Consider the following 15,809-nt stretch of genomic DNA (forward strand, 5'->3'; position numbering starts at 1 on the left):
GAAAACCAAGGTAACAACGAAAAAAAACATTGACCAGGGAGAAGAGCATTTAGAAGCTATCAGTGGGCTAGAAAAAGAGGTTTATGGAAATAACTGAAACATTAGACTTGCTTTGGCTTGGTTATGAACAAGCAAGACTATTCAGGATATCAGCTGCCATGTCAAGGAGAGGTCTGGTGGTGGTGAAGGGATTCCCTGCCACATCCTCACCATTACTGCCAGCTCATCACTGCGTCTGTCCTGAGGCTGTTCTGTACCAAATTATCACAGTAGGTTTCATGGTTTTGACTTTCCTAAGACACCTGGTGCATTAGAGGAGTCTAAATTATATGCTTCAGTTGGGAAATGAAACCCTGAGAGCTTTCAAGGTTTGAAATCAGTTTCATCAAATTACTGTTCTTTAGAGCCACCACTGCTTCTCCAGGCAGAGCAGTTATCTCGCTTGTAGGTTTTATGGCTCTTTTCTCTGGAGTGCAGATATAGGGGAGACCAACTTTGGTTATTAGCTTTTGAAAAGCAGTCTCAATCTGAAATATATAAAAAAAGTATGTTTGATGTCACAATGTGTGTGTATATATATGTGTGTCACTATATATATTTAGTTAAATGTGACTTAGAGCTACTGTTGGAAATACATATTTATTACTAATTTATTCCCCTAATTGTGGGCTGTAGACTAAACTGAGAAGAGACAGCAAAGGCTCTTTATGCTTCTGATGTAAATCTAGCTAGTCGACTGTTCATTCTGTTTGCCCGGAAGCATGCTTCATCTAGACAGTGTCTTGCTAGTTTGCGGCCACAGGGAGAACTATTGCAGTCAGAACTTGAGTTCAGCTATTCCTGAGGTGTATCTGAGTTCAGCTGTCCTCCAGGGAAGGACATCCCTGTGCCCTACCCAAACCTGGCAGAATGATGGGCAAGCCTTGAATGCAGAGGGCTGTTAGCTACTGAGCTCTTCCTTTTCCTTTCAGCTTGAGGGAAGACCTCAAGCTTGTTTCGTTAGCATCTGAAAATGCAAACACAGCACATGGAAAACCCTTCAAAACCTACTTTGGGTCACGTTGTGTAGCAGTGACCCTTCTTAGAGCTGGTTTGGCTCAGCCAGCCCTTCTGGAGTCAAAAGATGACAGCTACCTAAAAGTTTATTGTCAGGCTTTGGAAGGGTTAAATCTTTTCTATGTGGCAGTAAAGGACACAGAAAGCTGCTAAGCGTTTAGATTTGAAATTTGAAAAGCAGCTGTAGATGGATTCAAGAAGTCATCCTCTGATCTCAGAGATTTATCAGTGCCCCCACTTCTGATCACAAGGCTCATTCCAGTCCTCCCAGATTCTTCTACAGCACTGATCTGTTTGTTTCTGTGAAGACATTGCACCACTGCTGCTGTGTCTGTGGGCTTTCACCTATGCCACTGTTTAGTGCCCAGTGGACTTCTAGACAAAGACCACCCGTTAGGGGTCAAGGGGGGCATGTTTTTATCCTCACGTGGGTTGTAAGCTTGCAGTTGGAGAGCATCGCTAGAGCAAGGCTTCATCCTTATACAAAGAACTTAGTCAGAAGTGAGGGGTGTATTACTACAAGTGTTCAGATGTTAACCCTCCCCATGAAAATGAAAGGGTTTGAGAATGTGCTTTGGATTTTACTCTGTACTGGATCAAATGTTTGAACAGATACCAAGCAACACATTAAGTAATAGGATATACATACCGTAGTAAGACTTAATGCTGACTAAGCAGTTGTCAGTTTTAAGTGGATCCAGAATATGCTATGCAAACTGAGTCTCAGCTCAAGTCTCTTAATATTGTGCAGAAAAGAAATTCATGACAGTGCATTTTTTTGTTCTCCAGTGTTGTGATAACCATTCTTAATGTCACAGCTTCACAGCTTTCTATTTAATGGTTTAAAAAAAAAAAAATCAATAAATGTTGAGCTGAGTACATCAGTAGGTGGTGACACAGCATTAATCACAACTAAAGAAAACCCTGAGGTGTATGTATCCATGCTAAGAGGCTTTGCCACAGATTCATAGACTGGTTAGGCTTGGAAAGGACCTTAAGGTCATCTAGTTCAAATGCTTTGCACAAGTCCAGGTAGATGATGTCAACTGCTTTGCCCCTATCCATCATTTCTGTGGCCCCATCATAAAAGGCCACTGAATTGGTCAGGTAGGATTTCCTCTTAGTGAAGCCATGCTAGCTGTTACCAACCACTTTGTTGTTTTTCCTGTGCTTCAGCATGGTTTTGAGGAGAATCTGTTCCATGATCCTGCCAGGCACAGAGGGGAGACTGACTGGTCTGTAATTCCCTGGGTCCTCCATTTTCCCCTTCTTGAAAATGGGGGTTGTATTTCCCTTATTCCAGTTGTCGGGAGCTTCACCTGACTGCCATGAGTTTTCAAATGTAATGGGCAGTGGCTTAGCAACTTCATTAGCCAGCTCCTTCAGGACCTGCGGATGGATTTCATCAGGTCCCATGGACTTGTCATGGGGCAAGTGTTTGGGTAGCCACAGAATCCCAGAACCCAGTTTGGGTTGGAAGGGCCCTTAAAGCTCATCCAGTCTCAACCTCTGCCACAGGCAGGGACACCTTCCACTAGAGCAGGGTGCTCCAAGCCCCTGTGTCCAACCTGGCCTTGAACACTGCCAGGGATGGGGCAGCCACAGCTTCTCTGGGCACCCTGTGCCAGCACCTCAGCACCCTCACAGGGAAGAGCTTCTGCCTAAGAGCTCATCTCAGTCTCCCCTTGGGCAGGTTAAAGCCATTCCCCTTAACCTGTCCCTACAGGCCCTTGTCCAAAGCCCTTCTCCAGGTTTCCTGCAGCCCCTTTAGGCACTGGAGCTGCTCTAAGGTCTCCCCTTCAGGAGCCTTCTCTTCTCCAGGCTGCCCCAGCCCAGCTCTCTCAGCCTGGCTCCAGAGCACAGCTTCTCCAGCCCTCACATCACTAATAATGAGAGGACAGGTAAATAAAAAAACCCTGAAAAAACTCCAAACAAATAAATAAAACAGTATGAAAATAAATACGTTAAAATACCCCCAAACCTAGCCACCCCACAACCAGAACGAAGGCCATTTGTGTGCATTTGCGATCAAAGTTTCAGTGCAGCTGCTTGTTTTCCATTAAAACTTCAGAGCTTTTTTTGAGCATTATCCCAAAACACCCTCAGTGAGATCATAAAGCATGTGCAAGAAAACAGAGGGATCAGGCCCAGTCAGCATGGATTCATGAAGGGCAGCTTGTGCTTGACCAACCTGATCTCCTTCTATGATTAAGTGACCTACCTGTTAATGAGGAAAAGGCTGTGGACATTGTTTGGACTTAAGTAAAGTATTTGACACTGTCTCCTACAGTTTTCTCCTGGGCAGATTGGCTGTTCATGACCTTGACAGGAAGATTCTTCACTGGATTGGAAACTGGCTGAATGGCAGATCCCAAAGAGCGGTGGTGAATGGCAGCACATCTAGTTGGAGACCAGTCGCTAGTGGTGTCCCTCAGGGCTCAGTGTGAGGGCCAGTGTTTTCTAATATCTTCACTGATGATCTGGATGAGGGGATCAAGGGCACCCTCTGTATATTTGGAGACGACACCAAACTGGGTGGAAGTGTTGATCTGCTAGAGGGTAGGAAGCTCTGCAGAGGGATCTAGACAGGCTGGCTTGATGGGCTGTGGCCAGTGGGATGAGGTTCAACAAGACAAAGTGCCGGGTCCTGCACTTGGGCCACAACAATCCTGTGGAACACTCTAGGCTTGGGAAGAGTGGCTGGAAACTGCTCATGGAAAAGGACCTGGGGGTGCCGATTGACAGAGCCAAACATGAGCAGCTTGTGCCCAGGCAGCCAAGAAGCCAATGGTGTCCTGGCCTGTATCGGAAATAGCATGGCCAGGAGGGCCAGGGCAGTGATTGTCACCCTGTACTGGGCACTGGTGAGGCCACACCTCGAACCCTGTGTTCAGTTCTGGGCCCCTCACTTCAGGAGAGACATTGAGGTGCTGGAGTGGGTCCAGAGAAGGGCAGTGGGAGCTGGTGAAGGTTCTGGAGAATAAGTACGATGAAGAATGGCTGAAGGTGCTGGGGAGTTTAATTCTAGGTTGTTTAGAAGGGAGGGCTCAAGGGGACCCTTATCGCTCTCTACAACTACCTGACAGGAGGTTGTAGTGAGGTGGGGGTCATTCTCTTCTCCCAAGTAACAAGCGAGACCCCTGGAAGTGTTCAGAACCCATGTAGATGAGGCCCTCAGTGATATGGTTTAGCGGTGGTCTTCATAGTCCTGGGATAATGGTTGGGAGTGATCTTAAAGGTCTTTTCCACCCTGGTCGATTCTATAATTATGTATAAACTATAGGAGAGAAAAAAAAACTACTGTAAGTTCCATTAGGTCAAACTGTTTCTAAGCTGTCAGAACTGTTCTAATTATTGGAAGCCTCAGCTTTTGCACAGCAGTGGAGATCACCTGCATGACAAGTCTGTTCGCAGCCCCTGGCAGTGGGCAAATGCTTTTGGGGCAGAGGCAGACCAGCAACCATGTGTAGCCAGCAGCACCTTCTTATGATGGCTTTCTCTCCCTCATCTTCCTCTGAGCCAACCTGACCTGATTTCTTTTTCCTAACAGAAGTTGCAGTATTCTTGGACCAGGAGACAAGATCTGAAGATCTCCAGTTCACATGGCACATACCCACTGTTTCTGAGCACAGTCAGGTTGATACCCGCAACAGATATCCTGCAGGGAATTAAAATCAGATGAGGAGGTGGAGTATGTGCAATTCACAGCACATTTATTCTCCTGCAGAAAGTGTGGAAAATAGCATCCTAGCTGTTTATCATAGTTTACATGCAAGCAAGGGTGGATTCAAACTGGTCCCTGTGATTTCTAGCACTGTGCAGCCCAGAGGGGTTGTTCAGCCTGGAGAAGAGAAGGCTGCGTGGAGACCTCATAGCAGCCTTCCAGTGTCTGAAAGGGGGCTATAGGGATGCTGGGGAGGGACTCTTCATTAGGGACTCTAGTGACAGGACAAGGGGTAACGGGTTAAAACTGAAACAGGGGAAGTTTAGATTGGATATAAGGAGGAAATTCTTTCCTGTTAGGGTGGTGAGGCACTGGAATAGGTTGCCCAGGGAGGTTGTGAATGTACCATACCTGTCAGTGTTCAAGACAAGGTTGGACGAGGGCTTGGGTGATGTGGTTTAGTGTGAGGTGTCCCTGCCCATGGCAGGGGGGTTGGAACTAGATGATCTTATGGTCCTTTCCAGCCCTAATTATTCTGTGATCCTATTCTATGACAAGAAAATGTTAAGAGCAAGCTGAATGCACAGCTTGCTAAACAGCCAATAAATCTGGGTTATATCTTCCTTCCCCAGTCAGGAAGCAAGGGAGCTATTTTTAAATCTGGGCTTTCTGCACGCACTGAAATGGAATGATTTATCTAGTGGCAGTCTGAACATGGCAGTACTTTCACATTAAGTAACGAGCTCTTACTGTTGCTCTGAATTAAATGGGCACAATTAGGCAGAAATCATTCCTTCTTCAGAAAAGACAGGCTCCAGTGATTTTTCCAGGCATTGACCTCTGCAAAGATTATATCATCAAGAGAGGAAGAGGAGCAATGCAACCTGAATGGTGGGGAGAGCAGCGCACCAGTAGCTTTGTGGAAAGTCTTCCATTTCACTTCAGAACTGGGTGAAACTTCGGAACATTTTACTGAGGAACAGGGAAAATTATGGATAAGGTCTCCTAATTTGTACAAAACTCTTTTTGATACCCACAGCAGGCTATCCTGCGGGGTACAAAAATCAAAAGAGGAGGTGGAATGTGTGCAACTCACAGCACATTTATTCTCCTGCAGGTAGCTGTTTATCATAGCTTACATGCAAGCAAGGATGGATTCTAACTGGTCCCTGTGATTTCTAGCACTGTGCAGGCCAGAGGGACTCCTTGCAGAACTCTGCTGAGGCAAAGCTGAGAGGATGACTAACTGTTAAACAGTTTGGATTCTCTGGCTGAAGGCTCTTTCTGCCAAAGGCAAGAGGTCTTCATTGCAGTTGTTAAGGAGGAAGAAGTCAGGATGTGAATTTGTGTCAGCCTGTAGCCTTCAGATACCTGCAGGTACCTTTCCCTTTGAGCCCTGAGTCTGTGCAAAGGTAGAGCCAACAGTTGCCTAGGCCTGGAATATGGAATGTAGCAACTTTTCATTTGCATTGCTGTGCTGTAGTGTCTGGTTTCAGCAATTAATGTTGATTTTTAGCTTCTTAGTGTGCTGGGAAGCAGTGGTCTTCATTGCTAAAAATAAGCAGGCATGTTTCTAGCATATAATCTTTCTGTACCTGACTTGTGGGGAGCTACAATTTACATGTATTGGTCTTAACAGTTGCAGGTGATTCTGTGTTTGTGTTCAGAACGTATCAGATTCAAGTTTGCTCCTGCTGTGAATATTTTCTTTAACTCTTAGTGTTCTGTAGGGGTCTGTTGATACTTCTGTTGTATTTCTTCTGTGTATTCCTGCTGCACGCTTGCAAAGGGACTGAGATGGGATTTTATTCATTGGTGGCATTCCTGTTTCTAACCAGAAGTGGAGAATGCTAAGGGAAGCTGAGTTTGTATACCAGAGGATGTGGCTTTCCCAGCTAGGCTGCTAGATAGATGGAACCAGAAACAAAATACGTAACCTGTGTAGCTGAATTGGTAGGCAGCTTCTTTCATGAGCTCACCTTTGTTTTGCACTGATTTAGAACTGTTTGGAAAGCCATCCTGTCACTTCACAGGTACAGCTGCTAAAATATCTGGACGCTATTTTCATGTGCAACTATACTGCCTATTTTCCCATCTCTGAAGAAATTTCTGCTAATGTTTCAGGACATATTTTCCCCTTTGTTTTTATTGAGGATTTAAAATGTGGCTTGAAGGAAAATAATGTTGAAAAAATAAGTACAGTGAGCCATTCACACAACTAGATAGTGCTAGCTCAATTTATTTAGGTGTCTTTGTATAGTCACAAAAGATCTAAAGATCATCCTCCATCAGTATATTAATTTTTTAATTTTTTTTTTTTTTTAGGTCTTTCTTTGAGGTCTTGCAAGTCTTGAGGCTGAGGGGAGGGAACATTTTATAAGTCAACCACAGTTGCTATTTCTTTCTACCTGGGTCTTGGATTTCATTTGAAGTTTAACTCAGTCTCTCTCTCCAAAGGGTTTCATTAGAACATATTTCCAAATTATTGTATTGGGCATAAAGGGAAGGTCTGTTGAAAAACAGCAGCAAATACATGTCCAAATGTCTGGAGTCATCTGCATCTGGCTGTCTCTTGTGAAAAGGTCTGTCTTGTTTAAGCGTTAACAGATTCAGGCATTGACTTCTGATCTGGAAAGCCAGTGAGACACAGGTGTGAATGTTGCTTTCCCTGCTTGCTCATTGACTTTTCTCTGAGGCAGGGGTGAGAATTTGTAAGAGAAGGCAGAAAACAAAATCTAATTATTGTGTATAAATGACTTGGGTTTCTGTACATCATTTGGGAGAGTGGAGGAGGTGGGAGGAAAAATTTATTTGAATAGAATCTAATTGATTAGTGCACATAAGAAAAAATAATTATATCTGTCCAAATCACCATCATTGTGGGGTTCATTTGTTTTTCCAGGTCAATCAGAATGTGGAGATCCAAAGGGCCCGTCTACGAGATGATATTAAGGAATATAAATTCAGAGAAGCACGTCTGCTGCAAGACTACACTGAGCTTGAAGAGGAAAACATCTGTCTCCAGAAACAAGTGTCTGTTCTGAAGCAAAACCAGGCAAGTTTTTCAAAATAGTGAGCATTGCTTTGGTAGCAACAGTTAATTCCTGTGTTACAGCATGGTTCTGTTTCATTTCAGCATCCAACCACTTATTTTTTGTACTGCTTTTGAGACTATAATCTCTATCTTTTAGTACCAACAGTTGCCCCAAAACGTTTAAGTCCTTTCTGTCTCTATTTATACACTGTCTTAAGACTCTATTGCTTCTGCTTTGACCTCCAAGTGTTGTGGTTTAAACCCAGCCAGACAGCTTGTTCACTCACTTCCCTGCCTTCTTTCCCTCCCCCTACTCCCGGAGGGACGGAGAGGAGAATCAAAAAGAATGCAACTCCCTGGGGTTGAGATAAGAACAGTTTAGTAACTAAGGTATAACACAAATCACAACTGCTGCCACCAATAATAATAATGATAAAGGGAATAACAAGGGAAGAGAATACAACACCTCACCACCAGCCAACCAATAACTTGCTTCCCCCAGCCTGACCAAGCTCTGACCGACATCTCCTCCAACCCCGCAGTCTCAGCCCTTCTGGGCCCCTCCCCGTTACCTTCTGGGCATGACGTGCTGTGGTATGGAATACCTCTTTGGTCAGTTTGGGTCAGGTGTCCTGTTTCTGCTTCCTCCTGGCTTTCCCTCCTCCCTGGCAGAGCATGAGGCTCACAAAGTCCTTGGCCAAACCAAAACATCATTGTTATCAACTATGTTCCCCGGCCGAAAGTCAAAACACAGCACTGCACCCGCTACCAAGAAGGAGAAAAATGACTGCTACTGCTGAACCCAGGACACCAAGTCATTCCACTGCCTTCTCTGTCTTTGATGGAAGTGAAGTTTCTACCAGTCTGCTTTGTTACTTGGTTTAGTCTTTGCTACACTAGTTTTTCAATGTCTCTTTGCAGTACTCTCCCATCCACCCATCCGTCTGTCCTCTTCTACAGTATCTGTAAGCGGATATATTTCTGAACGTATGTTTTTAATGTTACTTATTTCTTACTTTGTCTCTCCAGTTGTGTGCTCTTCTTCTCTTGCAGCTACTTTCATTAAACATGAGCTACTGTTACATTTGCTTTATAATGTCAGACCTGGATGACTGTTCATCCAAAAGGTCACACTTTTAATTACACAGTTCCAGCTGTTTTCAGAATTTTAGAAACCTGCATTTTTTTGAACAACTGAAGAATTTTCCTGAGTCACCATTAGCAGAGGTAGTTAGCTTAGATGTGGTGTTAGATGTGGCCTTTGGCATGATTTGTTTATCTTTACCTGTCAGATGGGGCCTTGTTATTTTTATTCTTCAGATACCCATCATCCTCATTATATAAATTAAAACTTGAGATTCCATTGAGGAAATGGTATAATATTCCCAAAATACAAGCTCCTGAAAAAAAAAAAAAATAGTGTTAATACCACCTGTTGTAATGAGCACATAGCAAAAACCTAATAGGATTTGCTTCAGAACTCCTTCAGGGTTCTGAATGAAAGCTGCCTGCCAAGCAAGGTATTTGGGATATTGAATATATTTCATTTATCTCCAGGTGAAATTCCATGTTAATGTTTTTTTCACTTTTGCCTTGCTCAAATGTCCCCCAAAATAGGGACATTTTTATTTTAGTCATTATACTTGGAGGAGCAAGTGGAAGCTCCATGTTCACATTCTAAAATACCAATGTTCAAGAGTGCTGTCATTCTGGGTTGAGCTAACTTTCGCTCACATGCTATCTTGCTTGTCAGTTACTGGTAATTATTGGCTACCTGTTTGTATTCTGCAACCTTTGGAAACAGACTGCAGTCTTGAATATTTGAGCTCATATATAGACATATATAGAACAAAGAGCTAATTCTGTTCATGGCAGTGGATTATTGCTAATCTTACTTGATGAATTTCAGTAAGCTTTCATTATCCTACTGACAAACTAGAAGAAGCCATCAAGTTTTCCCAGGCATAACTTGCAAAACTGAATTAGCATAATTGGTTCCTGGTTTTTAAATCATGTGTGGTTCAGCACCACCAGGTTGGTATATGTTGGCATCTAAAACTCCTTTAGCAGCTGGTAAAAATGTGTCATGTGTCATGTTTTCCTTTCAAGGTTAAGATAAAGTACTCTTTAGGGATTTTTTTTTTGTCCAAGGGATTCAAAATTTTACCCCAGCTGTTGGTGTTCATAACTTCAGTGTAAGAGAGGTTTAAAAAAAGGTGATTTTATACATAAAACTTAGACATGACATCAAATTTCGTGTAGCAGCATTGGGAGTCTAAAGTGTAGAGTCTATGTATTGTAGCTCTCTCAAAATGTGCTGAAATGATGATGGTGACAGAGATGATAAAATGTTTTATTTTGAATATCTAAAGCAGAGTTCGCTGCATCCCAACAGTTTTAAGCCTGGTGGGATATTCTATCAGCAGTGCAGCAGAGTGTCAGAAGCATAACTTTGTAATGCTGGATTTTGAAAATGTTGAGCTTGAATTTGTGTTAAGGTTGGACAGGGAATTTGTTAATCAAACAGAGAAGGAGTTTTCATAATGTGCTAAGAAAGCCTGTTTTGTGATTCCTTTATCACATCCTATATCTCCCATGTATTTCAATTAAGCTGGAATAGATCAGCTTGTTTATGGTTTGCTTAGAAATTTTCTTCCATCCTCTTTGTGAAGGTAAGTAGTGCAAGCAGCTTAGAGTGAAAGTGCCAAAACTAGACTCTAGTACTGAAAAAAATGAATCTATTCTCACCATATTTGCTGAACCAAACATTCAAAAGTAAAATTATTTGGTGCCTTGCAAGGCAGACATTTTCATTACTGTTCCCCTGTGCCCCCCTGTGTTTGTATAATCTCCAGGTGGAGTTTGAAGGCCTGAAACATGAAATCAAAAGGCTTGAAGAGGAAACAGAATTTCTCAACAGCCAGCTAGAAGATGCCATACGGCTGAAGGAGATCTCCGAACGTCAGCTTGAGGAAGCCTTAGAGACACTGAAGACAGAGCGGGAACAGAAGAACACCCTTCGTAAGGAGCTCTCTCACTACATGAACATCAATGACTCCATGTACAACAGCCACCTAAATATTTCTTTAGATGGTCTTAAGTTCAGTGATGAGGCCACAGAGCCCAATAATGATGAAATCATGAATGGATTCGAACAAAACTGCCTCAGCAAACTCAGCAATGGCAAGAATAGTACATCAACACCCAAGAAAAATGAAAGCTTCCCACCAGCCCCAAGTCTGGTTTCAGATCTTCTAAGTGAATTAAACATTTCTGAAATCCAGAAGCTGAAACAACAGCTTGTACAGGTATATGGGCTTCCTAAACAACTGTGTACTTCCAGATAGCTGCTAGAGTTTACTGGGGTTGTTATTTCAGTCTTTTCAGTGTCTCACATGGACTGCATACAGTATGAACTATGTTTGTAAAGGCTCTGATTGATTTAGAACTTGAGGATGTTAAAAATTTGCCAGAGAAAAAATGCAGCATGCTGCTGTTTGTATGTGCAGAAAAACTAGCAGTCTTGTCCTATGTTTGAAGGACAATCGTAGTGCATCTTCTGTGCAGTACGTGGTGTGTCTACTTCATTGTGTCCCTAGCGAGAAAGACAATACTTTGTTTGAAAACTGATAGTTACCCCAGTCATCTTCCTCAAAAGTTTTATACATCAGAACTCCTTTCTCTAATTAGTTCAAAGAACATGAAATTTTTATCAGGACCAAGCATTTCTATGATACATTTGTGCTTTTGGGAGGTTGGAGAGTTTGAAACACAGTGTATATTTATGTTGCCCAGAAATGTTATAAAGTTTTGTCAAGCACTTTTTAAGTTTTCCATAGAAAAAGCCTTTGTGGAAAAAATAAATGGATTTTTTTAAAATGAGACCTTTCAGAGGAGAAAGTTTCAGTATTTCTGAGTCTTTTCATGAAACTCCAAGTTTCCACCATAGGCTAGCTGCAAGTTTTCTAATTGTTTTTTTCTAATGCTATTTCTCATAACTTGATAATTTGAAAGATAAAAGTAAACTTTTGCTTATCTTCAGTTGGAAGAATATTTTCCCACTGAGACCATTGGCTATGGAAGAATGTATAATATGGATTTTGAAGTGAAAATGAGAAGGAATTGTCAAGGAACACTGTGCTCGAGATAGCTTTAGAATAAATGAAATAGCTTTTTAATAAATTAAAAATAAATAACCTTTAGAATAAATTAAATAGCACATGTAATGTTCAAGTGGTTGGGTTTCTGTAACCATGTGGATCTTGGCTAAATTGCTGTCTTTTGTAATAAAACCATTAAAGTGATAGTTTCCTTTATGTATGTGTTTGTGTTCATGCATTTCAGATGGAAAGAGAAAAGGTGAACTTGTTAACAACACTACAGGAATTGCAGAAGCAGTTGGAAAATACACGGGGGGCCCTCTCAGAGCAGCATGAAAAGGTTGGCAGACTCACAGAAAACCTAAACGCAATGAAGAAACTCCAGGTTAGCAAGGAACATCAGTCTGCCCTTGACAATGAGAAGGACAGAGACAGCCATGAAGATGGAGACTATTATGAAGTTGATATCAATGGGCCGGAGATCCTGGAATGCAAGTACAAAGTGGCTGTGGCAGAAATTACTGACCTAAAAGAAGAGCTCAAAAATCTTAAGGCCAAATACAAAGAATGTGAGTCTAAGTATGAGGAAGAGAAGAGCAGATACGAGACCGAGAGCCAAGCTCTCACTGAAAAGATCACCTCCCTAGAAAAATCCAGTAGGTATGACAGAGAACAGGTGGCCAGGCTGGAGAAGGAGCTGAAGAAAGTCAGTGATGTTGCTGGAGAAACACAGGGCAGCCTCAGCGTGGCCCAAGATGAGCTAGTCACCTTCAGTGAAGAACTGGCCAATTTATATCACCATGTCTGCATGTGCAACAATGAAACTCCAAACAGAGTGATGCTGGATTACTACAAGGAAGGTAAAGGTGGACGCAGTAGTCCAGAGGCCAAGGGAAGAAGGTCTCCCATTCTCCTTTCTAAAGGGCTGTTAACTATAGAGCTAGGAAAAGCAGAGAATGGAAGTGGTGACAGCAGTCCATCTCCAGTGTCATTGCTGCCATCACCTGTGTCAGATCCTCAGAAGGAACCAATGAATATTTACAATTTGATTGCTATAATCCGGGATCAGATCAAACACCTGCAAGCTGCTGTAGACAGAACCACCGAGTTGTCCAGGCAGCGTGTTGCCACTCAAGAACTTGGGCCAGTGGTGGACAAAGACAAAGAAGCACTCATGGAAGAAATCCTGAAGTTGAAGTCCCTGCTGAGCACCAAGAGAGAACAGATAGCAACTCTGAGAACCGTACTGAAGGCCAACAAACAGGTAGCTAGGTCTAAGAGATGTGAAGATTATAGTGTCAGGGAGTTAAGTCATAAACACAAGAGAATGAATCACTGCCATACCCTCAGCTCAGTAGGGCTTTTGTTGCTGGTACTTGTTTGGTACCAGACTGAAGCAGGCTGTTTCATTAGAGGCACACTGCTGTCCTACTGTAAAGCTCAGGATAGTGGCTTTAACTGATTTTTGCTTGTCACATACTCATGAGGTTATTTATTAATCTTACTGCCTGTCTGAATTTTATCAGATTATATTTCATGTAAGACACCTAAAATGAAGAGGTAAATCTTACTTTCTACTTGAAAGAATCCTAGGAGTAACCTAATTCTAGTATTAATTTTGAGTAGTAACTCAAAATAATTAAGTACTCTTCTCTCTCAAACTGCAAAATAAAAGCCTGCTAAGACGAGGATGTGATATAAGAGCATGGTCCAAATAACAGGGGTGGAAAGGTTAAAAGTAGGGCTTGGGGATTGGTCTGTGCCATTTGATACACCTTAGTGCAGTAGATGAAAATAACTGCCATTAAGACACATGTGACATGCTTCATTGTCTCCTCTGAAGTTAAAGTAATACAAATTAAAGTTGTCTTTAAAAAAAGCATAGTGTTGTTTAAGAAATATATACATTCTTTCAGGGTGTTTTTGCACATTTTAATAAAGGTGTCTCAAAATGAAAGGCAAAATGCTGTAGGGGTTAGGAATTGTGCAAGTGATTGATGAATGCATTTAAATATAGAGATACTAGATAGACTATTTTGTATTTGAAGTATGTGAAGTTTAACTTCTTTTAGTGGTTGGAGATGGGAGTCACTTAATGTATATTCTGTAACTTCCCTAGATGCTGCAGGGTTAATGGGAGTAGGAGACCCCTATGTCCAATCTGTTTCCAGTGTTCAAAAATGAGATCTTACTTAATCTGTACAAGAAAAGTTGACCAAAATTTTAACATTCCAGTACAGAGTAAATGTTTCATCATGTGAATAGTGATTACAGATGCCTTAGCCAGCCACTTTGTGAAGAGTTTCATTAACTAGCACGTTTCTGTTCTTTTTGGTAAACAGACTGCAGAGGTAGCCCTTGCCAACCTAAAAAGCAAGTATGAAAATGAGAAAGCTATGGTTACAGAGACCATGATGAAGCTACGAAATGAGCTGAAGGCTTTGAAAGAAGATGCTGCTACCTTCTCTTCCCTGAGAGCAATGTTTGCTACAAGGTAAAGAACATAAGAACTCTGCAAAATGTCATTTTCTTGCTTGTGTGGGGGAAGAGCTTAACACCCACTTCCCCATGCAGAGGAGAAAAATGCCTTTTTCCAGGTGCGTTGCTTACGGTGTTTGTCTGTGATATGTTCTGATTGATGAGAGAAATGCCAGGGATATAGTATGTTGATACAAACCAAGAACCTGTGGTGGTGGTATTTAATTTGGGTGCAAGATTATCCCAGGTTCTTGAAGCCATTAACTCTGAGAAGGAGTGACGTTTAACAGGACAAATAGAGTGTTTATTACACAATAAAGATGTGACTCTGCATGACCTGTAATAATCCAGAAAAAGTAAAGATTTTGCAAGCATCTTACTATTCTTAGTTTGTCCATCCTGCTTTTGCCATCTCTGACATTTCATTTACCTGCATGAGCTGATTTGGGTTGCACATGTCTTTGGAACTTTCTTCTGTTTATTTGTGCTTGCTGACATACCACATGCTGTAGATGTGATAAATGCTACTTTGATCTGCATGTTGCTTATTGCTACTATCACTGATTTCTTCCTTAAGTCTACATGTTTCTTTTGATGAATGTGGAGGCAACAACATCACATTACAAAATCCAGATCTGCTTCACAGCTAAGGAGCATTCAGTTGCTCCTGTGTGGAGATGATCCTGAAAGATGGGAAAAGAAAAATCTTTATCTAAAGGTTGCCAGTCCCAGCTCGGTGGGGTTTACAGGGACACCCTTGGTAATATTCATATGCCTGCATATTCCGTGCATTGCCTAAAGAAGATAGAGAAGAGAGACTGCAAAGGATGCTGTTTAATGTAACCTAGACACTTGCTTTTAAGCTAACCCAAGGAGATGGGGGAGTCTGTGTGCACTGTATGCTGCTGCCTTCTGTGGGCATGTTTAAAAAAAAACAAAAAAAAAAAGCCAACATCACAGAAAAGATTTTTTTTCTGTCATCTGCTAAAAAGTACCATAGAAAGGAATCAGAAGAGTGCTTCTGAGGATTCCTGAGGCTTTTCAGTATGGGTCTTTTGTGGGGCTGGTTCTGCAGCTCCTTGGCTAATCTTAGGCTTCCTGATGATACAGCCTTTCTCAGCAATATCAATGCATGTGGGTAAGCATAGAAAGGAAAAATGGATACCAAGGAATGCTAAAGGTTGAATTGCAGCAGCTCATTATGCCAGAGAAAAGAATGCCCCTGTACAGTCTGGATTTGTCCTGCTTGCTTTCCCCTCTCTCTCCTCCTCTGCAGTGTACTTAACATGCAGAAATTGCAGTCTCTTTGTTAGCTGTAGATCAGCGTGAAGCTGAGAGGAAGGAGAGGAAGCATGCTCTTAACTTTCAGTTCTTTTTCCTAGATGCAGAGAGCTAGCTGTCTGAATTACACATAACTGCAGTATGTTTTCCCTACATATTTATTTTTCTGCCTCAGTGTGAAATCAAGTGACTGTGA

General features: G+C 42.0%; 1 protein-coding gene across 3 annotated transcripts in view; it reads left to right on the forward strand.

Moving 5' to 3' along the window:
• BICD2 (BICD cargo adaptor 2) overlaps positions 1–15,809 on the forward strand; it is a 92,802-nt gene that overhangs the window by 61,033 nt on the left and 15,960 nt on the right. For all 3 annotated transcript variants that reach the window (XM_062619579.1, XM_062619580.1, XM_062619581.1), the window contains 4 exons: positions 7,623–7,775; positions 10,610–11,062; positions 12,099–13,118; positions 14,197–14,348. In XM_062619579.1, coding sequence (XP_062475563.1) covers positions 7,623–7,775; positions 10,610–11,062; positions 12,099–13,118; positions 14,197–14,348 — 1,778 coding nt within the window. The remainder of the gene's footprint in view (positions 1–7,622; positions 7,776–10,609; positions 11,063–12,098; positions 13,119–14,196; positions 14,349–15,809) is intronic.

The sequence above is a fragment of the Pezoporus occidentalis genome, unplaced genomic scaffold (assembly GCF_034315485.1).
Source record: "Pezoporus occidentalis ecotype Australia unplaced genomic scaffold, CSIRO_AGI_Poc_V1 ctg212, whole genome shotgun sequence".
Classification (NCBI taxonomy): domain Eukaryota; kingdom Metazoa; phylum Chordata; class Aves; order Psittaciformes; family Psittacidae; genus Pezoporus; species Pezoporus occidentalis.